This window comes from Schistocerca cancellata, chromosome 11 (genome assembly GCF_023864275.1).
Source record: "Schistocerca cancellata isolate TAMUIC-IGC-003103 chromosome 11, iqSchCanc2.1, whole genome shotgun sequence".
NCBI classification, from domain to species: Eukaryota; Metazoa; Arthropoda; class Insecta; order Orthoptera; family Acrididae; genus Schistocerca; species Schistocerca cancellata.
In genome coordinates this window covers 42354481-42380838 of record NC_064636.1, presented here as the reverse complement: position 1 = coordinate 42380838, position 26358 = coordinate 42354481, and the positions used below count along the sequence as shown (strand labels likewise).

The window sequence follows — 26358 nt, the reverse complement described above, 5'->3', positions numbered from 1 at the left end:
TCAGTGGACGGTGGGAGAGCGTTCTGGCTCACCTCGCGGAGCGGTCATCGACCTCTCAGTCGGGGGCGGCGACCGGACCCTCTGCGTCGGTGATATGACACTCTGCGCTGGTGAGGCGACCCTCTGCACGGGCGAGACAGCCCTCTGCAGTGGCGCGGTGTCCTGCACGGGAACGGGCGGCCGGGGTGTAGCCGCGGCACCCGCTCCGCGGTCTCCCGCCTCCGGGTCGGCAGCCTGCCGGCGCTGCTGCATCGCCGCCACAGTGCGCAGCTCCTCCTCGAACTTCTGGCGCAGGCGCGCCGTCTCTGCGCCGTCGCTGCTGGTCGTGCTGCCGCTGTCCTCCTCTAGCGACGCCTGTCTCCGCAGCGGGATGCCCCCTGCACGACAGGACGGGTTTCGGTGTTTACAATAGCACCTACCCACCACCACACAAATCTTTTGGCGACTCTGTTAATATAGTGCAATTGTTTTGTACTTAATAACACTGTTACTGTTCTAATCTACTGGGCTGATTTTTTTTATTTTTTCACAATTGCATTGTACTGCTTTTGGTAGTTGATGTCTGGTGTACCGTATCAAATCAAGATTCCTACAATATACTATTTGATTCACCTGATATGTGATCGCATACAATTGTAGATATACAGTTTACATCTGTTTCTTTTCTGTTTGATGTTGTATGACACGAATAATGCCATTAAATCATTAGTTAAACGCACTAACAGAAAAAAATTGCTGAAGCAAAAAAATAATTAACACTTCGGGGTCTGAGCCATTGCGCGCAGGTGTCTACCGTAAACACTGGCTGATTTTAATGTATTTTAAACTACTACAACTCATGAAAGGTTTCAGTTATATATAGCAATAAAATTACTCTAATTGAAAAACCTAGACTTTCTTGTTTAAAACCATATATAATACCTTTCTCTTGAATTAATACATACTTTTGACAAGTGTTATTATTCTAACATTGTTTTTGAAAAAAGGAAAAATTGGTCAAAGGTATGTTCATTGTATTTTCTAGAAGGAATTTTTTTTTTATTTTACACGGAAATTGTAATTATGATGGATACAGTATGTCTTATCTACAGTAACCTCCTGTAACTATTTTAGGATGCAATTTTGCTCTTTATGTGGTCATGTCGACGCTACTGAGACTGCGCAGGGAAAAAAATCGCCGCTCACAAAACCAGACAAATAAAAAGGGAAACACGCCCTTCTACAGCATGCCCGCACCATATAGTGACCAATACTCGAACTGCAGTCCATGTAGCGCCTCCCAGACAAGCAGGAGCCGTAAGAACACACAAAAGAAGGAAGGGGAAGAACAGGAACGCGCGCCCGTAAGGTTACGGGAGCCGGACTTTTGAGCAGGCCGCACACGCCCGTATTTTTACGGGCGTCGGCGCCTAAGTGTTAGTGGCCAGCTATGAAATTTTATGGGCAATGGCCTTGCCGCAGTGGCTACAATGGTTCCCCTCAGATCACCAAAATTAAGCGCTGTCGGGTGTGGACAGTACTTTGATCAGTGACCATCCAGGCTGCCATGCACTGTTGCCATTTTTTGGGGTGCAGTCCACCTCAAGATGTCAAATGAGGAGCTACTCGACCGAATAGTAGCGGCTCCGGTCAACGAAAACCGTCGTAATGACCAGGAGAGTGGTGTGCCGACCACACGCCGCTTCTATCCGCATCCTCAGCTGAGGACGACATGGCGGCCGGACGGTACTGAAGGGCCACTCGTGGTCAAAAAACGACATGAGAGAGTAATGAAATTTTGGGAATACATTTGTCGAGGTAACATATATAAGTGATAAACAATGCAAGAGCCAGCCGCTGTGGCTGAGCGATTCTAGGCGCTTCAGTCCGGAACCACACGACTGCTAAGGTCGCAGGTTCGAATCCTGCCTCAGGTGTGGATGTGTGTGATGTCCTTAGGTTAGTTAGGTTTAAGTAGTTCTAAGTTCTGGGGGACTGATGACCACAGATGTTGAGTCCCATAGTGCTCAGAGCCATTTGAACCATTTCAACAGTGCAAGATCACAGATAAATTTAGGTTCAAGACAAGCCATTGCAAACCTGAAATTCTGGTACATTAATAATGAAAAAGTCACACAAAGAAATATGCATAATGTACAAATGTATAAGTACAATATCCAAATTAAGAAACACAGTCCCGGGCAGTTTCTGTACCCTGGGCACAGCCTCGTGTGTGTACAGAACAATTTTGTAAACATCTCTACGGCTGTGTTCTATCGATGGCTGTCATTTTTCCCTACAATCATTTGTACTTTGCAATAGAAAACTGCCAAAAGTGCTGCCAGGTGTCAGAGATTTCCTTAAGTTGACTCAACTGTGGGAGTGTCTTAATACTAAAGAATAAATTGATTAAAACTTCATGCATCATGTAGCAGTTTTTCACATATCTCAAGGTTTACAATGTCATATCTCTTGAACTCTGGACACAGTGCTATATTTGTGTAGGTACATTCAGCAGCATATGTGGATACTGTTTGCAAAATTTGTTGTGAACAGAGTTATCAGAAGTGAGTAATAAATATTAACATCATCCATGACGCAGTAGGTTTTCACACTTCAGTGTTTATGATGTTCTGATCTGTGCATCACATGATGATATAATTTTGTAGGTTCATTCAGTGCCATAGCAGGACATCATTTCCAAAATGTGTTCCAAATGGAGTTATTAGAAAGAAACTAATAAATTAAATTCCATGAATAATATGGCACCTCTTAGTGCATCTCAGCATTTATGATATCATATCCACTGAAGTACAATATGTAGGTGGGTCTTACCTTCACAGCAATTGTTACTCTGAAGTAAGGGATGTGTGTACCAATCAGAGGAGGAGATAAAATTATCAGCACAATTTTACATGCTACTGAGGATGGTGGGACAACAAATCTTAAAAATGTAAAACTGTGCAGGCCAGCAAACATGAATACGTAGTACCGTATCACCATATTGTCAATGTGTCATAATTGGAATCAATCAGTTCATTCAAAAACCTACGTGTAACAATTTGTATGGGTATGGAACGACAATGACACTGTAATTCTGTAAGAGATGTTGAAGGATTTGGAAGAGCATTTAACAGAATGGGTAGTGACTTGAATAAGATGAACATCAACAGAAGTAAAACTAAGGTAATGCAATGTAGTCAAATTAAATCAGATGATGCTGAGGGAAACTGATTAGGAAATGAGATGCTAAAAGTAGAAGATGAGTTCTGCTAGTTGGGCAGAAAAATGTAGTGATTGCTGACGAGGGAGGGTATAAAATGTAGACTAGTAACTGAAAATGAGGAGTTTTTTAACATCTAATCTGCATTTATGTGTCAGGAAGTCTTTCCTGAAGGTATTTGTTGCTAGTGTAGCCTTGTATGGAAGTGAAACATGGATGATGAGCAGTTCAGACAAGAAAAAAATTGAAGCTTTACAGTTGTGATCCTATAGAAGAATGCTGAAGATTAGATGGGTAGATCAAACAACAAATGAGGAGGTACTGAACAGAAATGGGGAAAGTAAAAGTTCGTGGCACAACTTGACTAAAGGAAGGGACTGGTTGCAGAGCACATTCTGAAACATCAAGGGATCACAGTTTAGTATTGGAGGGATGTGTGCTCGGTAAAAATTGTAGAGGCGGAAGAAGAGATGAATACAGTAAGCAGATTGACAAATACAATAAGCAGATTCAGGGGGATGTAAGTTGCAGCAGTTATTTGGAGAGGATGAGGCTTTCACAGGATGATAGAATGGTATGGAGAATTGTATCAAACCAGTCTCTGGATTTAAGACAAGAACAACAACAACAACAACAACAACAACAACACAAACGGAATGGAATGATCACATAGGCTCAGTTAAAGATAAGGCAGGTGACAGACTTCGGTTTGTTGGTGAAATACTAGGGAAATTCAGTAGATGTAGATGAAACTAGAATAACTAATAGCTACTGAGATTGCAATTTTTATTTGTCTGACAAAATCTAGTCTGATCGTTGGTATTTCATACAGTGGTTAATTACGCACAGTCCAGGATGTTGGGAGGACATTGTGAATGTCAGTAGGAGAATGCTTTATTCACATTGAGAAAAGTTATGAATCGAGTAACAATTCTTTAAAAAAGTGTGTACTGCTTTTTCTCATTAGGAAGTAAATAAAACTGCACATTAGTTAATAATTACTTTGCACATGTACACTGTGAAGGAGACAGCAATGTAGGTAAATGCTGTCACAATCCCAGCTCACTCATTTTAGAGAAACTTGTCTGCTGATCAACTTGGCACCTTGGAAAAGAGTAACTCATTTTTATATCATTCCCCATGATGATATTACCTTCCCCCCCCCCCCCCCCCCCCCCCCAACCTTTATCTCTTTGCACCAGTAGCACATATATGATAGTTGTGTGAAATAACTAATGTATTATTCGAACAGTATTTCACTAAATTTCATTACTCACTGCATAATTTATAATTGCTGTGGGCAATGATACGTTTGGCTCTTACAGGAACATTTTTTTTAAAGTTCATGATTTACTGTGCCCACAAATTATGAGAATGTCAAAATTCAATGATGCTGGAAACTTTTTGTTTCTGGATCAAAGTACCTTATTTGGAAGCTCCTGTTCTTCTGTTTCAAGCAAAGATTTTACTTTTCCTGAAAGCTTAATATTTCAAAAGTTATCCATATTTAAAATTTTTGTATTCCAGAATATTACAGTCATAAAATGATATTATTTCCAAAATTCAGTGCCACAGTTTTGTAGTCCCAATTTTTCCATTTCCAGAAATATATGCTTCCACATAAATAACTTATTAGTTTATCAATTTCTAGCTGTTAGTTTGCAATTCTTTCAGTTACAAAATTTCACTTTCTTGAAAACTACTAGTGAACCTTAGGAATCTGATTTTATATTAAAACTTGCCTACCATAAAATAACACTTGGCCATTTACTATTTAAACTGCTTTTTGTTAAATAAACTTATTTGGCTGCCTTCAGTATCATGGTACATTTAATTTTTGTGTTTTTTATGTTAATATCTAAAATGCTATAGCTTAATATTTTACAGATTTGCAATTTCTGCAACACGTGGAGCTATACAAAGGTGACATTTATGATCCATGGGTCAGTGGTGGACTAGCATTCAACAAGTTCAGATCCTATGCTATTCATTTTATTTGGTCAAGTCAGTGGCTAATGTGATCCATCAGATTCGTTGAAGTGTACAATTAAAGTGTACTGTTTCTAAGTCAGTCAACACCTGGTAACTGAAATGCTAATTTTTACACTGACAAGTAGTGTGTACAGTTATTATGTGACAGTCTGGTGGTGACATATATTTTGAGGATTATTGCCACTTGTGAAATTCTGAAACTTCTTCAAGGAGATGTAGCTGGTCATTGAATTAAACTATTTGTTAATAAATGCACAGAGGAATGGGAACCAAATTCTACAGTGTTGTGTACACCATTTAATAACAGTTCACCATCAGCAACAACCACAGGAAGAAGTTTTTAACAGTAATTTGATGAGGCAGAGGCATATCAACAAGGCTGTAAGTTACAACTTGCTCACCTATCACCGGTTGCATCCACTAATGTGTTTTCCTCTAGTCCAGTCGTACCACTGACACTTTGGTGCTAAATTTCTTGTGTCAGTTTCTGTGTACAGTTTATTTATCACCACACGCAAATGAATGTTTATTTAGGCCACTACTTGCTTTTATTTGTAACCTATTCCAAACAGCATAATGTGAAGAGAAACACAGTAATTCTGCATTTAAGTGGCAGCTGATCACAGAAAGAACACAAGAAATTCCCCTTCTCACACTCCTACCCTCACCGGGTGTTCAAAGAAAAATGCCCGCCGCTAAAAGTCAACAAGGCACCGGCCACATGACTGAGTAGTTGAAGAGGTGCCCGGTAGATAAGATATCTCCACGAGATAACACACTGTGGCTGATAAATTGTGTCTGCCCAAATAACCACACCGCCTGTGCAGTGTCTTGTTTACATTAATGATCTTCCACTTTTCCTCTCTTGTGATCCCACTCTTTTCCCTTTTTGTACATTATACAGGCAAAACTCTACCATCTGGTGAGCAAGATGTATGAAACAGGCGAAATACCCTCAGACTTCAAGAAGAATATAATAATTCCAATCCCAAAGAAAGCAGGTGTTGACAGATGTGAAAATTACCGAACAATCAGTTTAATAAGCCACAGCTGCAAAATACCAACACGAATTCTTTACAGACGAATGGAAAAACTAGTAGAAGCCGACCTCGGGGAAGATCAGTTTGGATTCCGTAGAAATACTGGAACACGTGAGGTAATACTGACCTTACGACTTATCTTAGAAGAAAGATTAAGGAAAGGCAAACCTACATTTCTAGCATTTGTAGACTTAGAGAAAGCTTTTGACAATGTTGACTGGAATACTCTCTTTCAAATTCTAAAGGTGGCAGGGGTAAAATACAGGGAGCGAAAGGCTATTTACAGTTTGTACAGAAACCAGATGGCAGCTATAAGAGTCGAGGGACATGAAAGGCAAGCAGTGGTTGGGAAGGGAGTAAGACAGGGTTGTAGCCTCTCCCCGATGTTATTCAATCTGTATATTGAGCAAGCAGTAAAGGAAACAAAAGAAAAATTAGGAGTAGGTATTAAAATCCATGGAGAAGAAATTAAAACTTTGAGGTTCGCCGATGACATTGTAATTCTGTCAGAGACAGCAAAGGACTTGCAAGAGCAGTTGAACGGAATAGATGGTGCCTTGAAGGGAGAATATAAGATGAACATCAACAAAAGCAAAACGAGGATAATGGAATGTAGTCGAATTAAGTCGGGTGATGCTGAGGGAATTAGATTAGAAAATGAGACACTTACAGTAGTAAACGAGTTCTGCTATTTGGGGAGCAAAATAACTGATGATGGTCGAAGTAGAGAGGATATAAAATGTAGACTGGCAATGGCAAGGAAAGCTTTTCTGAAGAAGAGAAATTTGTTAACATCGAGTATAGATTTAAGTGTCAGGAAGTCATTTCTGAAAGTATTTGTATGGAGTGTAGCCATGTATGGAAGTGAAACATGGACGGTAAATAGTTTGGACAAGAACAGAATAGAAGCTTTTGAAATGTGGTGTTACAGAAGAATGCTGAAGATTAGATGGGTAGATCCCATAACTAATAAGGAAGTATTGAATAGGATTGGGGAGAAGAGAAGTTTGTGGCACAACTTGACCAGAAGAAGGGATCAGTTGGTAGGACATGTTCTGAGACATCAAGGGATCACCAATTTAGTATTGGAGGGCAGCGTGGAGGGTAAAACTCGTAGGGGGAGACCAAAAGATGAATACACTAAGCAGGTTCAGAAGGATGTAGGTTGCAGTAGGTACTGGGAGATGAAGAAGCTTGCACAGGATAGAGTAGCATGGAGAGCTGCATCAAACCAGTCTCAGGACTGAAGACCACAACAACAACAGACAACGAAATGCTTAAGGCCAGCATATCAACAGATGGCTGAAGACACAAGAACTGCGATTATATATTGACAAAATGTTTCACATATAACTGAATTCTTCTACAGTGACATCTACGTCTACACAAATACTTTTTCAAAAGACTGTTAAGTGCATGGAAGAGAGTACTTTTTGTGTTAAGGAACTCAGTCCTGTTCCAGTTGTGTATGGATTGCAGTAAGAATGACTGCTTAAATGCCTCTCTGCTTGCTGTAATTAAGCTGATCTTGTCTTGGTGCTCCATATGGAGATAATACATATGGCGCTGTAGTACAGTCCTAGATTCCTCACTAAATGTTGGTCCTTGAACCTGTGCAAGCAGGCTTTCTTGGGCTATTGTGTGTTTACCTTCAATCAATCGCCTGCCAGTTCAGGTTTTTACAGATTTCCACAACAACCCCTCGCCCCATATGTTGACCGAAGAACCCAACTGTTATCATTTGTGGTGCTCTTCTTTATACACGATGTCTCTGGAGGAGTGGTCAGCATTCAGGAATATGCATAAATGACCATTCAAAGCAAAAAGGAAACGTAAACATGGGCTCTAAAATACATACCTTCAGAGCACTGACCCCTTCTCCATCTTTCATACTGTGAAACAAATCTCTTCCACTCCAAGCTCTTTGCCTTCCGTATTTTGGTAGTAGGTAGTACGGACCAAAAGGGAAAAAGAATGTCTAGTAAACATGGGCACTAAAATGCATACCTTAAGAGCTATAGCACTTGTTTAGTAGAAGAGATGTGTTTTACAGAATTGAGGAAGAAAGAAAGTTCATAGCTCTTAAGGGTATGCATTTTTGACCCCACGTTTACTGGACTTTTTTGCTTCGAAGAATTGCTCCTGCCATATCTCTGGATATTGACTGTTTCTCCTGGGACCCCTGTATATATTCAATATTACCTATCGGTGCTGTACGGTATGGGTCACACACACTCAAGCAGTGTTATAGGATAGGTCCCACAAGCGACCTGTTAGCCCTTTCCTTTGTAAGCTGACTGCATTTCTCCGGTATTCTACCAATAAACTGAATTCTGATGACACCTACTTTACCTACCACGGAGCCTACGTGATCGTTCCACTTCAAATCTGCACAAAGTGTTACGCCGAGCTACACTGGTGTCCAAAATTGAAGCAATGAACAGAAATTTTGTAAGGCTGCATTTATTTTGCCATAAAAGAATATAAACATGTCATAGTAGAGTACAAACAAAGTAAACAATGCAGAACGTAAACAACTGCAATATGGAGAAAAGTAAACAAAAATGTTCTTGGTTTTTTTTTCCCCAACTTAACAGACTTTCACACACATTCTGACAACTGGTTAATGTGTTCAGTATGGGGAGTGACCACCTATGGTAGCAATACTGGGCCTCACAAGAACGGGGCATGCTGTGAATGATGTCACCGCTCTCACATTGAGGCAATAACGCCCGTCATTCCTGCAGACCTGCTCGCAAGTCTTGGAGAGTGGCCGGTGGATGCAACCCATCTCCTTAGTGCATCCCAGACAAGTTCTATTGGATTCAAAATGGGAGAGCAAGAAAGCCACATGTAGTGCTTATGTTGTTGTTGTGGTCTTCAGTCCTGAGACTGGTTTGACCTACTGCAACCTACATCCTTCTGAATTTGCTTAGTGTATTCATCTCTTGGTCTCCCCCTACAATTTTTACCCTCCACGCTGCCCTCCAATACTAAATTGGTGATCCCTCGATGCCTCAGAACATGTCCTACCAACCGATCCCTTCTTCTCGTCAAGTTGTGCCACAAACTTCTCTTCTCCCCAATCCTATTCAATACTTCCTCATTAGTTATGTGATCTACCCATATAATCTTCAGCATTCTTCTGTAGCACCACATTTTGAAAGCTTCTATTCTGTTCTTGTCCAAACTATTTACCGTCCATGTTTCACTTCCATACATGGCTACACTCCATACAAATACTTTAAGAAACGACTTCCTGACACTTAAATCTATACTCGATGTCAACAAATTTCTCTTCTTCAGAAACGCTTTCCTTGCCATTGCCAGTCTACATTTTATATCCTCTCTACTTCGACCATCGTCAGTTATTTTGCTCCCCAAATAGCAAAACTCGTTTACTACTGGGTAAGTGTCTCATTTTCTAATCTAATATCCTCAACATCACCCGACTTAATTCGACTACATTCCATTATTCTCGTTTTGTTTCTGTTGGTGTTCATCTTATATCCTCCCTTCAAGACACCATCCATTCCATTCAACTGCTCTTCCAAGTCCTTTGCTGTCTCTGACAGAATTACAATGTCATCGGCGAACCTCAAAGTTTTTATTTCTTCTCCATGGATTTTAATACCTACCCCGAATTTTTCTTTTGTTTCCTTTACTGCTTGCTCAATATACAGATTGAATAACACCGGGGAGAGGCTACAACCCTATCTTACTCCCTTCCCAACCACTGCTTCCCTTTCATGTCCCTCGACTCTTATAACTGCCATCTGGTTTCTGTACAAATTGTAAATAGCCTTTCGCTCCCTGTATTTTACCCTTGCCACCTTTAGAATTTGATTCCAGTCAACAGTCAACATTGTCAAAAGCTTTCTCTAAGTCTACAAATGCTAGAAACGTAGGTTTGTCTTTCCTTAATCTTTCTTCTAAGATAAGTCGTAAGGTCAGTATTACCTCACGTGTTCCAGTATTTCTACGGACTCCAAACTGATCTTCCCTGAGGTCGGCTTCTACTAGCTTTTCCATTAGTCTGTAAAGAATTCATGTTAGTATTTTGCAGCTGTGGCTTATTAAACTGATTGTTCGGTAATTTTCACCTCTGTCAACACCTGCTTTCTTTGGGATTGGAATTATTATATTCTTCTTGAAGTCTGAGGGTATTTCGCCTGTTTCATACATCTTGCTCACCAGATGGTAGAGTTTTGTCAGGACTGGCTCTCCCAAGGCCGTCAGTAGTTCCAATGGAATGTTGTCTACTCCAGGGGCCTTGTTTCGACTCAGGGCTTTCAGTGCTCTGTCAAACTCTTCACGCAGTATCGTATCTCCCATTTCATCTTCATCTACATCCTCTTCCATTTCCATAATATTGTCCTCAAGTGTATCGCCCTTGTATAGACCCTCTATATATTTCTTCCACCTTTCTGCTTTCCCTTCTTTGCTTAGAACTGGGTTTCCACCTGAGCTCTTGATGTTCATACAAGTGGTTCTCTTATCTCCAAAAGTCTCTTTAATTTTCCTGTAGGCAGTATCTATCTTACCCCTAGTGAGATAAGCCTCTACATCCTTACATTTGTCCTCTAGCCATCCCTGCTTAGCCATTTTGCACTTCCTGTCGATCTCATTTTTGAGACGTTTGTATTCCTTTTTGTCTGCTTCATTTACTGCATTTTTATATTTTCTCCTTTCATCAATTAAATTCAATATTTCTTCTGTTACCCAAGGGTTTCTACTAGCCCTCGTCTTTTTATCTACTTGATCCTCTGCTGCCTTCACTACTTCATCCCTCAAAGCTACCCATTCTTGTTCTACTGTATTTCTTTCCCCCATTCCTGTCAATTGTTCCCTTATGCTCTCCCTGAAACTCTGTACAACCTCTGGTTCTTTCAGTTTATCCAGGTCCCATCTCCTTAAATTCCCACCTTTTTGCAGTTTCTTCAGTTTTAATCTACAGGTCATAACCAATAGATTGTGGTCGGAGTCCACATCTGCCCCTGGAAATGTCTTACAATTTAAAACCTGGTTCCTAAATCTCGGTCTTACCATTATATAATCTATCTGATACCTTTTAGTGTCTCCAGGGTTCTTCCATTTATACAACCTTCTATCATGATTCTTAAACCAAGTGTTAGCTATGATTAAGTTATGCTCTGTGCAAAATTCTACCAGGCGGCTTCCTCTTTCATTTCTTAGCCCCAATCCATATTCACCTACTACGTTTCCTTCTCTCCCTTTTCCTACACTCGAATTCCAGTCACCAATGACTATTAAATTTTCGTCTCCCTTCACTGTCTGAATAATTTCTTTTATTTCATCATACATTTCTTCAATTTCTTCGTCATCTGCAAAGCTAGTTGGCATATAAACTTGTACTACTGTAGTAGGTGTGGGCTTCGTATCTATCTTGGCCACAATAATGCGTTCACTATGCTGTTTGTAGCAGCTTACCTGCATTCCTATTTTCCTATTCATTATTAAACCTACTCCTGCATTACCCCTATTTGACTTTGTGTTTATAACCCTGTAGTCACCTGACCAGAAGTCTTGTTCCTCCTGCCACTGAACTTCACTAATTCCCACTATATCTAACTTTAACCTATCCATTTCCCTTTTTAAATTTTCTAACCTACCTGCCCGATTAAGGGATATGACATTCCACACTCCGATCCGTAGAACGCCAGTTTTCTTTCTGCTGATAACGACATCCTCTTGAGTAGTCCCCACCCGGAGATCCGAATGGGGGACTATTTTACCTCCGGAATATTTTACCCAAGAGGACGCCATCATCATTTAATCATACAGTAAAGCTGCATGCCCTCGGGAAAAATTACGGCCGTAGTTTCCCCTTGCTTTCAGCCGTTTGCAGTACCAGCACAGCAAGTATGTTTTGGTTATTGTTACAAGGCCAGATCAGTCAATCATGCAGACTGTTGTCCTTGCAACTACTGAAAAGGCTACTGCCCCTCTTCAGGAACCACACGTTTGTCTGGCCTCTCAACAGATACCCCTCCGTTGTGGTTGTACCTACGGTACGGCTATCTGTATCGCTGAGGCACGCAAGCCTCCCCACCAACGGCAAGGTCCATGGTTCATGGGGGGGATGTAGTGGTTAATAAAAAAGAAAAAGAGAAGAAAAGAAAAGAAAAGGTTGAAAATGTGAGAAGAAATGGTGAATAAAAACGGGGTTTTAAAATCGTTAATGACCGTGAAAAAGGGAAAGAATGAAATGCAAATCGAACTTCGTATGACAGAAAAGTTATCGGACTTCTTGATTCGGAAAAGCTATTGTTGAGGTGGTCCTTGTGGCGTTTCTGAGCAAAAGTCAAACCAATTTCCACTACAAAAATTATTTGAAAGAGAACAGAGAATAACAAAATGTGATTAACAGGGGGAAATGGCGTACATAAGAGTTCATCCTTTACCATGTTAACGTGTCTTCTCTCGTGCGGCATCCAGTTCTTGTTCTCCAAAAATCTCCTGCTTCATTTCTGCGTGAAAAGTCTTAGCTGCTCCGAAATTTTGCAATAAATTTCATTGTCAAAGAATTACTAATGTATAGATAACCGTCTCGATATTAAATGCAATGTATTTTACGTTGCTGCTTCCATCCTCCAAATTTCATTCCACAAAACATCTGCACATCAATAAGACTAGCTAATAAGTAAGTTAAGCTTCTGCTCTCCAAGAGACAAAAAACGGATAGAAAACAAAAAGAATTACAATTTTAGTACCTTCATTTTCTTATATATTTTCTCTGCCGTCGAGCGCTCATATAGCTGCGACGGTATAATTTGTATCTGAGGGAACGAGTGTAGCGTGCCGAAATTCAAAGTCCCGCTACACACACTCTGTGTGTGCAGTATTTCCATTTGCAAGAAAACATCAACCACCTGTGCTCTATGAGGTCAAGCATTAACATCCTCAGTACAGAGTCTGGGCCCACAGCATCTCGCAACAAACCCACGTGAAGTCCCGAGATCTCATCACAATAGGATGGTCGGTTGTTTCGGGGAAGGAGACCAGACAGCGAGGTCATCGGTCTCATCGGATTAGGGAAGGACGGGCAAGGAAGTCGGCCGTGCCCTTTGAAAGGAACCATCCCGGCATTTGCCTGGAGCGATTTAGGGAAATCACGGAAAACCTAAATCAGGATGGCCGGACGCGGGATTGAACCGTTGTCCTCCCGAATGCGTCTCATCACAATACCTGACAGCAGTTAAACCTTGCCAATTGGCAGGATTTTACTGGTATTAACTGTTGCAGGTATCATTCACGAAGAGCTGTTCGAGTGGTCAACGTAATCTTTGCCCACACCATTAGGGATCCTCCTTGATATATGTCTTTTTCCACAAAGTTTGTGTCCTAAAATTGTGTTCCACATTCCCTCCAGATGTGAATCCATCAAGAACCACTCTCCAGACCAAATCAGCACTCATCGGTGAAAAGAATGTTGGCCTACTGTTCAACCATCCGGGAGGCGTGTTGACGACTCAACTCTAGAGTTCCCTTCTGTGAAGAAGTGTCAGAGGTAAACATACAGCAGGTCTCCAACAGTGCAGGCCACTGTGTTGAAGCTCCCTGTATACTGCTTGACTCGATATAACACATCCACTGGGTGCTGCGAGCTCAGATGCCGGTTGCCATGCGGTACTAAGGCGGAACTGTCGTGCCCTCACAGCCAAATAGTGGTCTCTGATGTCGCACGTGGTCAGCCCTGCTCTGGTCCTTGGGATATAGTTTTGGTCTCTATTAACTGTCGCCACACCCGAGAAACAACAGAACGATTCACATTAAGCCATCAGACCACATTAGCTTGCGACTGTCCTGTTTACATTCTTTCTATGGCCTCCAATGCAGAGATTCTGGTCGGTATCTTCTCTGTGCCGTATTGCACTGTCTGTGGCTGTGTACACAGTGATTGTGTATGTGGTACTATCCGGCAAGCACTACTCCATTCGATAGGTGCCTTGGCGTGATATTTGGCTCGGTTGTCCGTTGACTGGAATGCCACCTTCTGTGCAGAACATGATCATATGGACATCTGTTGACAGTTTGTATGATTATATCATGAATTGGACACAGGACTGGGAAATAGCAATTTGCTGCTTTAATTTTGGACACATCAACAAAAGCAAAATGAGGATAATGGAATGTAGTCGAATTAAAGCGGCTGATGCTGAGGGTATTAGATTAGGAAATGAGGCACTTAAAGTAGTAAAGGAGTTTTGCTATTTGGAGAGCAAAATAACTGATGATGGTCGAAGTACAGAGGATATAAAATGTAGACTGTCAATGGCAAGGAAAGCATTTCTGAAGAAGAGAAATTTGTTAACATCGAGTATAGATTTAAGTGTCAGGAGAAGTCGTTTCTGAAAGTATTTGTATGGAGTGTAGCCATGTATGGAAGTGAAACATGGGCGGTAAATAGTTTGGACAAGAAGAGAATAGAAGCTTTTGAAATGTGGTGTTACAGAAGAATGCTGAAGATTAGATGGGTAGATCCCATAACTAATAAGGAAGTATTGAATAGGATTGGGGAGAAGAGAAGTTTGTGGCACAACTTGACCAGAAGAAGGGATCGGTTGGTAGGACATGTTCTGAGACATCGAGGGATCACCAATTTAGTATTGGAGGGCAGCGTGGAGGGTAAAACTCGTAGGGGGAGACCAAAAGATGAATACACTAAGCAGGTTCAGAAGGATGTAGGTTGCAGTAGGTACTGGGAGATGAAGAGGCTTGCACAGGATAGAGTAGCATGGAGAGCTGCATCAAACCAGTCTCAGGACTGAAGACCACAACAACAACAACAACAACAATTTTGGGCACCAGTATATTTGTACGAGTTGACTGATTCCAAATATGACTCACTGATATTATTGTCAAAAGATATTACATTTTTGTATTTTGTGAAGTGCACAGTATTACATTTCCTTACATTTTAAACAAGTAGCCAATCACTGCAGCATTTTGAGACCTGACCAAGATGCGAGTTTTTTTTTCTTTTTTTTTCCCAAATTGAACTTCATTAAACATGACTGCATCACCTGCAAAGTACAATTAATTTTGTCAGCCAAATGATTAATGATCAGCATGAGTCCCAATAAACTTTCTGACTCTCCATTCAAGATAACAATCTCTCTCCTCCCTACCAAGAAAGGCTCAATCCAGACACAAATTTTGTTTCATACAGCATATTATCATAGTTTTGTTGATAAGCACTGGTGAAGTAGAGACTGAAATGGTTTATGGAAGCAAGAAATGTTGTAGCCTCCTGGCTGCCTCGAATAATAGCCTTCTGGATTGTCATGAGAGAAGGACAAGTTGGGTTCCACACAACTGACATTTTCAGAATCTATTCTGGTCAGTGAACAGGAGCTGTGTTGCATGTGTGTTCATCCATTCATTAATAAATTCCTCCAGCAAATGATTGAAGAGGACTGTGAGAGAGCTCATGTTCCTGTGTAGCACCACACACGATCTCACAGTTCCTAGGCAGCTTCTTGTCTGAAACTAACTTTGCATGTCGTATTGATAAGTACTGCATCCTTTAATATTGCTTCCTGCCAATCCAAACCAATAAAAAAAAATGTACTTAACAGTGGCGGGATGTTGAAAAACCTCCCGACATCAACAACCGCTGACAATTGTGTCAAATTCAAGAATTAGTTAAACGATATCCGAGCGACAGCAGGCACGTCAGTTGTGTATAACTCATCAAAAGTATTTAATACTCCGAGTACAGAAATGACACATTTTCTATTGTTTCTGCATCTGCGCAGTTAAAACACACAGAGCAGATGTGAGACTTTTCTCATTTCTTTCATTTTCCCAAGACTGAAAATATTTTACAATTGCTAATCTGAGTTGGCTACTAAGGTAAAACTGAAGGGGCTATCTAATAGATTCAAACTGCAAAACAGGAAGGTATGAAGATGTTATTGTTGTGAAAGTAGTCTACTGATTACCTTAGCTTCCCCCACACCACAGCCTCCTGCAGGGTTGTCATGTCACAATTCACAAGCTTAGACAGACGAGACATACTGCTTACGGGAAAACAGTAACCGTCTTCCTGTAATTTCTTTTTAATTGTACCTCTTAGCCTCATCTGACAGGACTAATACCATTACCAGTTTCTACTCATTGCCATGTCACCATCACATCAATTGAATATGTAACATATCAACTCATCAAGTAGTTACTATACAATGTACTCATTCCATACGATGGTGATTTGATAATAAGACAAGACCGGTAATAAAATAACGGGGGTAATCCCAAAAGTAAGGTCTCCCATTTTTTATAAGTACACAGACCTGTTTATTTCTACAATGTTTTACATAAGTTTACAGCTGGAACAATTAGCTATTTTTTGACATAATCACCATTTCTGTTGATGCATTTTTGTAGACTCTGTGGCAGTTTTTGTATGCCCACGTCATACCAGCTCGCTGCCATGCTGTTCAGAGAGTTACGAACCTCTTCTTTCACCTCGTCGTCGGAGCTTAATCGCTTTCTGGCCAAATGTTCTTTTAACCTAGGGAACAGGTGATAGTCACTGGGTGCCGAGTCAGGACTATAGGGTGGGTGGGTGATTACGTTCCACTGAAACTTTTGCAGGAGAGCAACAGTTTGCCGAGCAATGTGTGGGCGGGTGTTGTCGTGGAGAATGTGTACGCCCTTGCTCAACATCCCCCTTCTCCGGTTCTGAATTGCCCGTTTGAGTTTTTTCAGAGTCTCACAGTACCTGTCAGCGTTAATTGTGGTCCCAGTGGGCATAAAATCGACCAACAGTACTGCTTTCTGATCCCAAAAAACAGTTGTCGTGACTTTACCTGCAGAATGTGTTTGTTTGGATTTGTGCGGCTTTGGCGAAGAAGGATTCCGCCACCGTCGTGATTGTTGCTCGGTCTCAGGTGTAAAGTGGTATGCCCAGGTTTCGTCACCTGTGACAATTGAGTCCAGAAAGTTGTCCTGTTCGGCTGCAATGCGGTGAAGAAATGCGCGGGAAGCGTGAGTTCGTTGCCGCATGTTGTCCTCAGTCAGCATGCGTGGCACCCATCTTGCGCACACCTTCCAGTAGTTCAATGTTTCCATTAAAATTCTGTGAGCGGTGCTTCACGAAACCTCACGAAACCTCACGAACCAAAGTACAGAGATCATCCAGTGATCCGCCAATCTACACGCGTACTTTGCTCAACCTTCAACACTGTCTCCTCAGAAATTGGCAGTCTCCTGCTCCTTTGCTCCTCATGAATTTCGGTCCGACCAGCTGCAAACCCTCTGCACAACTTACGAACATTTTTGACATCCGTGCACAACTCACCATACACTTCCGTCAATTGGCGACGGATTCAGTTGGCGCATTGCCCTATGCATTCAAAAACCGAATAACTGCACGCAATTCGCACTTGGTGGTAACATCCGACGGGAGCTCCATTCTCGACGGCTGCCGAGCCAAGACTGAGCGCCTCAGCACGGCGTGCACATGTTTACACACAGCGCGTGAAGCACTCTTCATAACAGTGTGACCAACTCCCACACAAACAAGAGTTCTGTACTTCTAAGAAAATAGGAGACCTTGCTTTTGAGATTACCCTTGTACTTTTCTGACCTGAAGCAGGTACTATTGGTTGGTGGTATGTCTTCAAAACAACAAATGTATGTCTTCAAAACAACAACGGTTTACATATGGGCCAATCTGTCCTCTCACTTTAGCTGTCTGTTATGTAGCAGCAGACACTACAGCCAATGTTGCACATGGTTACCACACATCCTTACACAGGACTGTGTCACACACATTGGTCACACATTACTGCAACATTGTCAACAGGTTAGGCATACACTCAAGCCGCTGAGTACCCCCGTAGCCAGCAATCCAATGAATTCGGGTATGATGAACACAAAGACCAGTAGCATGGATGGGGCAATGGTAAACCACAGCCACTCTCTCTCTGCTGTTATGTAGCAGCAGAAACTACAGCCAATGTTGCACATGGTTACCACACATCCTTACACAGGACTGTGTCACACACATTGGTCACACATTACTGCAACATTGTCAACGGGTTAGGCGTACACCCATGCCACTGAGTACCCCCGTAGCCAGAAATCCAATGAATTCGGGTATGATGAACAGAAAGACCAGTAGCATGGATAGGGCAATGGTAAACCACAGCCACTCTCTCTCTGCTGTTATGTAGCAGCAGAAACTACAGCCAATGTTGCACATGGTTACCACACATCCTTACACAGGACTGTGTCACACACATTGGTCACACATTACTGCAACATTGTCAACAGGTTAGGCGTACACCCATGCCACTGAGTACCCCCGTAGCCAGAAATCCAATGAATTCGGGTATGATGAACAGAAAGACCAGTAGCATGGATGGGGCAATGGTAAACCACAGCCACTCTCTCTCTGCTGTTATGTAGCAGCAGAAACTACAGCCAATGTTGCACATGGTTACCACACATCCTTACACAGGACTGTGTCACACACATTGGTCACACATTACTGCAACATTGTCAACAGGTTAGGCGTACACTCAAGCCGCTGAGTACCCCCGTAGCCAGCAACAGCCAGTCTCTCTCTGGTGTTATGTAGCAGCAGAAACTACAGCCAATGTTGCACATGGTTACCACACATCATTACACAGGACTGTGTCACACACATTGGTCACACATTACTGCAACATTGTCAACGGGTTAGGCGTACACACATGCCGCTGAGTACCCCCGTAGCCAGAAATCCAATGAATTCGGGTATGATGAACAGAAAGACCAGTAGCATGGATGGGGCAATGGTAAACCACAGCCACTCTCTCTCTGCTGTTATGTAGCAGCAGAAACTACAGCCAATGTTGCACATGGTTACCACACATCCTTACACAGGACTGTGTCACACACATTGGTCACACATTACTGCAACATTGTCAACAGGTTAGGCGTACACTCAAGCCGCTGAGTACCCCCGTAGCCAGCAACAGCCAGTCTCTCTCTGGTGTTATGTAGCAGCAGAAACTACAGCCAATGTTGCACATGGTTACCACACATCATTACACAGGACTGTGTCACACACATTGGTCACACATTACTGCAACATTGTCAACGGGTTAGGCGTACACACATGCCGCTGAGTACCCCCGTAGCCAGAAATCCAATGAATTCGGGTATGATGAACAGAAAGACCAGTAGCATGGATGGGGCAATGGTAAACCACAGCCACTCTCTCTCTGCTGTTATGTAGCAGCAGAAACTACAGCCAATGTTGCACATGGTTACCACACATCCTTACACAGGACTGTGTCACACACATTGGTCACACATTACTGCAACATTGTCAACAGGTTAGGCGTACACTCAAGCCGCTGAGTACCCCCGTAGCCAGCAACAGCCAGTCTCTCTCTGGTGTTATGTAGCAGCAGAAACTACAGCCAATGTTGCACATGGTTACCACACATCCTTACACAGGACTGTGTCACACACATTGGTCACACATTACTGCAACATTGTCAACAGGTTAGGCGTACACTCAAGCCGCTGAGTACCCCCGTAGCCAGCAACAGCCAGTCTCTCTCTGGTGTTATGTAGCAGCAGAAACTACAGCCAATGTTGCACATGGTTACCACACATCATTACACAGGACTGTGTCACACACATTGGTCACACATTACTGCAACATTGTCAACGGGTTAGGCGTACACACATGCCGCTGAGTACCCCCGTAGCCAGAAATCCAATGAATTCGGGTATGATGAACAGAAAGACCAGTAGCATGGATGGGGCAATGGTAAACCACAGCCACTCTCTCTCTGCTGTTATGTAGCAGCAGAAACTACAGCCAATGTTGCACATGGTTACCACACATCCTTACACAGGACTGTGTCACACACATTGGTCACACATTACTGCAACATTGTCAACAGGTTAGGCGTACACTCAAGCCGCTGAGTACCCCCGTAGCCAGCAACAGCCAGTCTCTCTCTGGTGTTATGTAGCAGCAGAAACTACAGCCAATGTTGCACATGGTTACCACACATCATTACACAGGACTGTGTCACACACATTGGTCACACATTACTGCAACATTGTCAACGGGTTAGGCGTACACACATGCCGCTGAGTACCCCCGTAGCCAGAAATCCAATGAATTCGGGTATGATGAACAGAAAGACCAGTAGCATGGATGGGGCAATGGTAAACCACAGCCACTCTCTCTCTGCTGTTATGTAGCAGCAGAAACTACAGCCAATGTTGCACATGGTTACCACACATCCTTACACAGGACTGTGTCACACACATTGGTCACACATTACTGCAACATTGTCAACAGGTTAGGCGTACACTCAAGCCGCTGAGTACCCCCGTAGCCAGCAACAGCCAGTCTCTCTCTGGTGTTATGTAGCAGCAGAAACTACAGCCAATGTTGCACATGGTTACCACACATCATTACACAGGACTGTGTCACACACATTGGTCACACATTACTGCAACATTGTCAACGGGTTAGGCGTACACACATGCCGCTGAGTACCCCCGTAGCCAGAAATCCAATGAATTCGGGTATGATGAACAGAAAGACCAGTAGCATGGATGGGGCAATGGTAAACCACAGCCACTCTCTCTCTGCTGTTATGTAGCAGCAGAAACTACAGCCAATGTTGCACATGGTTACCACACATCCTTACACAGGACTGTGTCACACACATTGGTCACACATTACTGCAACATTGTCAACAGGTTAGGCGTACACTCAAGCCGCTGAGTACCCCCGTAGCCAGCAACAGCCAGTCTCTCTCTGGTGTTATGTAGCAGCAGAAACTACAGCCAATGTTGCACATGGTTACCACACATCATTACACAGGACTGTGTCACACACATTGGTCACACATTACTGCAACATTGTCAACGGGTTAGGCGTACACACATGCCGCTGAGTACCCCCGTAGCCAGAAATCCAATGAATTCGGGTATGATGAACAGAAAGACCAGTAGCATGGATGGGGCAATGGTAAACCACAGCCACTCTCTCTCTGCTGTTATGTAGCAGCAGAAACTACAGCCAATGTTGCACATGGTTACCACACATCCTTACACAGGACTGTGTCACACACATTGGTCACACATTACTGCAACATTGTCAACAGGTTAGGCGTACACTCAAGCCGCTGAGTACCCCCGTAGCCAGCAACAGCCAGTCTCTCTCTGGTGTTATGTAGCAGCAGAAACTACAGCCAATGTTGCACATGGTTACCACACATCATTACACAGGACTGTGTCACACACATTGGTCACACATTACTGCAACATTGTCAACGGGTTAGGCGTACACACATGCCGCTGAGTACCCCCGTAGCCAGAAATCCAATGAATTCGGGTATGATGAACAGAAAGACCAGTAGCATGGATGGGGCAATGGTAAACCACAGCCACTCTCTCTCTGCTGTTATGTAGCAGCAGAAACTACAGCCAATGTTGCACATGGTTACCACACATCCTTACACAGGACTGTGTCACACACATTGGTCACACATTACTGCAACATTGTCAACAGGTTAGGCGTACACTCAAGCCGCTGAGTACCCCCGTAGCCAGCAACAGCCAGTCTCTCTCTGGTGTTATGTAGCAGCAGAAACTACAGCCAATGTTGCACATGGTTACCACACATCATTACACAGGACTGTGTCACACACATTGGTCACACATTACTGCAACATTGTCAACGGGTTAGGCGTACACACATGCCGCTGAGTACCCCCGTAGCCAGAAATCCAATGAATTCGGGTATGATGAACAGAAAGACCAGTAGCATGGATGGGGCAATGGTAAACCACAGCCACTCTCTCTCTGCTGTTATGTAGCAGCAGAAACTACAGCCAATGTTGCACATGGTTACCACACATCCTTACACAGGACTGTGTCACACACATTGGTCACACATTACTGCAACATTGTCAACAGGTTAGGCGTACACTCAAGCCGCTGAGTACCCCCGTAGCCAGCAACAGCCAGTCTCTCTCTGGTGTTATGTAGCAGCAGAAACTACAGCCAATGTTGCACATGGTTACCACACATCATTACACAGGACTGTGTCACACACATTGGTCACACATTACTGCAACATTGTCAACGGGTTAGGCGTACACACATGCCGCTGAGTACCCCCGTAGCCAGAAATCCAATGAATTCGGGTATGATGAACAGAAAGACCAGTAGCATGGATGGGGCAATGGTAAACCACAGCCACTCTCTCTCTGCTGTTATGTAGCAGCAGAAACTACAGCCAATGTTGCACATGGTTACCACACATCCTTACACAGGACTGTGTCACACACATTGGTCACACATTACTGCAACATTGTCAACAGGTTAGGCGTACACTCAAGCCGCTGAGTACCCCCGTAGCCAGCAACAGCCAGTCTCTCTCTGGTGTTATGTAGCAGCAGAAACTACAGCCAATGTTGCACATGGTTACCACACATCATTACACAGGACTGTGTCACACACATTGGTCACACATTACTGCAACATTGTCAACGGGTTAGGCGTACACACATGCCGCTGAGTACCCCCGTAGCCAGAAATCCAATGAATTCGGGTATGATGAACAGAAAGACCAGTAGCATGGATGGGGCAATGGTAAACCACAGCCACTGTCTCTCTCTGCAAGGGTAACATTCTCCAACAGCTCTGACAATTTGTCATGCACCTGTTAAGCTGTTTGGTAAAGTGTATAGCCCTATGAATCTGTCAGTGATAATTCCTGCCCATACACCAATACTGAAGCAATCCTGATACCTCAGCTGGGCAATTGCTCTTGGATCTGCATCTCTCCCCACGTGGATATTGTGATAATTCTCTGTATCATGTCCTGTGAGTACTACCTATGCCATCGAATATCACACATTACTCATCACAAGTTGGATTGGATTGTTTGGGGAAGGAGACCAAACAGCGAGGTCATCAGTCTCATCGGATTAGGGAAGGACGGGGAAGGAAATCGGCCATGCCCTTTCAAAGGAACCATCCCGGGATTTGCCTGGAGTGATTTAGGGAATTCACGGAAAACCCAAATCAGGAGGGCCGGACGCGGGGTTGAACCGTCGTCCTCCCGAATGCCAGTCCAGTGTGGTAACCACTGCGCTACCTCGCTCGATTCATCACAAGTAAAACATCCCATATCCCAACAGGTACTGGTTACTGGAGCTTCAATTATAGGAATTTTTCTTCTAGTTTTGATAAGAACTACCTCCCATAGGAATATTAGGACTATGTGACGTTTCTTTGAGCACACTGTGCATGAAGGGTGGGTGCAAAGTCACTCCCTAGTTTTAATGTCCTTAAGTTTTGTGATTGTTCACCTTTATTGATGAACACTGTTGTGTTTTGTTACAGGTTCCCTCAGAACACCTTGACCGTCTGTATCATCTTCTTACAGTGAATGGGGAGACAGCAAGAAAGCTGACTTTACGAGAGCGCAACCAGGTCACTTTACAGTTTGAAGTGTGACAATCTGCAGTCCTGGTTCAGCGATGGTGGTGGATCGTTTGTACCCTCTGTGCCATACTTGATGCTAAAACCATTAAGAATAGTCACACCCAGCTAATGACAACTGGGTCAGTTGTGCATAAACCAGAATGAGGATGACCTTAGGTGGCACAATCTCCAGAAAATGTAGCAGCAGCAGTGTGCGATTTGTGCTTTTACCAGTGGGGGGATGTCTTAGGGAGTTAGTATAATTATATATGTCACTAGCTTAGACCGCGGCGTTACCCATGGTTAAACAGTTATTTATATATAGATGTTAATGTCGAAACTCACTATTAACGCGTATGCACTATCAGAGAAGCCATCCCTTGTTATATCTTTAAAAGTACATTATAGGTAAAGCTTATTTACAAAATCATTTACATACAGGTATATGACGGGAATTCAAGAAGTAAAGGCGCATTTGTGAAAACCTGTACTTATTCTGATGATAGAAAACTGAAACATGCGATATTTTTCTATGTAACCTCCCTGGACTTCAATGCAGTTTCCCTGACGTTTTACGAGGTTTTTTTTTTATTTCATCAGAAAACACGTTTTTCGGTTGCATCTGAAACCAATTTTGCACTGCAGCAATGACGTTTTCATCACCTTTAAATCTTATTCCCTGTAGTGCTTCCGTTAAGGGTCCAAACATGTGAAAATCACTTGGAGCCAGGTCTGTACTGTATGGTGGATGTTACAGCACCTCGAATCTCAACTCCTTTATTGCATCTGCTGTCTGTTTGGCAGAATATGGGCAAGCGTTATCTTGCTGCAGGATGACACCTCTTCACAGTTTTCCACGACGTTTGGATCTGGTTGCAGGTTTTAGTTTCATACGCAACACATCACATCCACCATACAATACAGACCTGGCTCTAAAGCCTCGTTTACACTGGGGTGACGTCTTGCCACATTGTGGCATGCTACAGAAATGTGGCGTGCGTCGTCTTGTAGCATGCTACAATAGGCAACATCTTACGGCATCTGTTGCATGTGGCAGGTTAATTTATACCACAGCAACAGAATTTGTGCCACACGTGTGTCGGGCTTGCAGTATAAAGGATGATAAAGTATCGCAGCGGCAGCCTACTTGGTACTTGCACATGCAGCTAACAACGGAAATGAAAACCAAAGGAAAAGTAAACGATGATGGAACAGTATTTAAAGAAGGTCCAAGAAATCGTATCCTAGGAACTAGAAGCAGACGATGGTGCGTTATTTAGTAATGTGTGCTTTCGTCCCAGGCGCATTAGTGCACGCCATACCGTTGCCAAAAGGTGGCCTAACGGTGAATGTTCGCACAGGCGCCGGACCGGTCACCACCCCGTGTCAGGGCCCGGGGTGGGAACTTCAGACCCCAGCTCACCCAACTCTGCGGTACGACTGCTGCAGTATGACTGCCACACTACTTCCCTCGCAAGCTCGCAAGTAAACGGATGACATACCTTAGATGAAAGCAACAATGACAACATGAGAATGACGATTTAGTTCTAAATGTTTTGAAATACTTAACTACTACATAACACTTTTTCAAAATTAATAAGCAAACATATTAATAGTAAGAGTGTATTAAAAACTTTCAGTGTTCGGCTCCACAAATTTAAATTATATGTAAAGTTTTACTCCAGTGCGTGGGAAATAAACATCCCAGGTTCGGATGCATAAACTAAAACCAGAGGATGGGATGGTCTGATGCAGACAGGGGGAAATCCCCCCCATCCCCCCCCCCCCCCCCCTGCAAATCGCACACTGATCAGCAGTGAGGGACATCTTCACTTTCAGTCCTGGTGAACTGACACATCATGCAGCTCGAGAGAGTAGAATCGGCAGGCACACAGTGTGTGTTTTGTTAAAGAAGGACCTGATCTGGAAACATCGATATCCTCGGTGTAGCAAAGCAGCTTAAATCACTTAATAAAGGCAAGGCTTCCGGTCCAGATGGTATACCAATCAGGTTCCTCTCAGAGTATGCTGATTTAATAGCTCCATGTTTAGCAATTACTTACAGCCGCTCACTCACAGAAAGTTCCGTACCTAAAGACTGGAAAGTTGCTCAAGTCACACCAACATCCAAAAAGGAAAATAGGAGTAATCCACTGAATTACAGGCCTATATCACTAACATCAATTTGCATTAGGGTTTTCAAACATATACTGTACTTGAACATTATGAAGTACCTCGAAGAAAAACGTTTTTGACACATAGTCAGCACGGATTCAGAAAATGTCGTTCTTGCAGAACAAAAAAAATGGTTCAAATGGCTCTGACCACTATGCGACTTAACTTCTGAGGTCATCAGTCACCTAGAACTTACAACTAATTAAACCTAACTAACCTAATGACATCACACACATCGATGCCCGAGGCAGTATTCGAACCTGCGACCGTAGTGGTGGCTCGGCTCCAGACTGTAGTGCCTAGAACCGCACGGTCACTCCGGCCGGCTCTTGCAGAACACAACTAGCTCTTTATACTTGTGAAGCAATGAGTGCTATCAACAGGGGATGTCAAACTGACTCCACATTTTTAGATTTCCAGAAGGCTTTCGACACCGTTCCTCACAAGCGTCTTCTAACCAAACTGTTT

At 43.0% G+C, this 26358-nt stretch overlaps 1 protein-coding gene across 1 annotated transcript in view; it reads right to left on the bottom strand.

The window, feature by feature from the left end:
- The window catches only part of LOC126108163 (treacle protein-like), a 642834-nt gene continuing 616476 nt past the window's right edge, over nucleotides 1-26358 (bottom strand). Inside the window, exon 10 of the mRNA XM_049913406.1 lies at nucleotides 1-377. Coding sequence (XP_049769363.1) covers nucleotides 1-377 — 377 coding nt within the window. The remainder of the gene's footprint in view (nucleotides 378-26358) is intronic.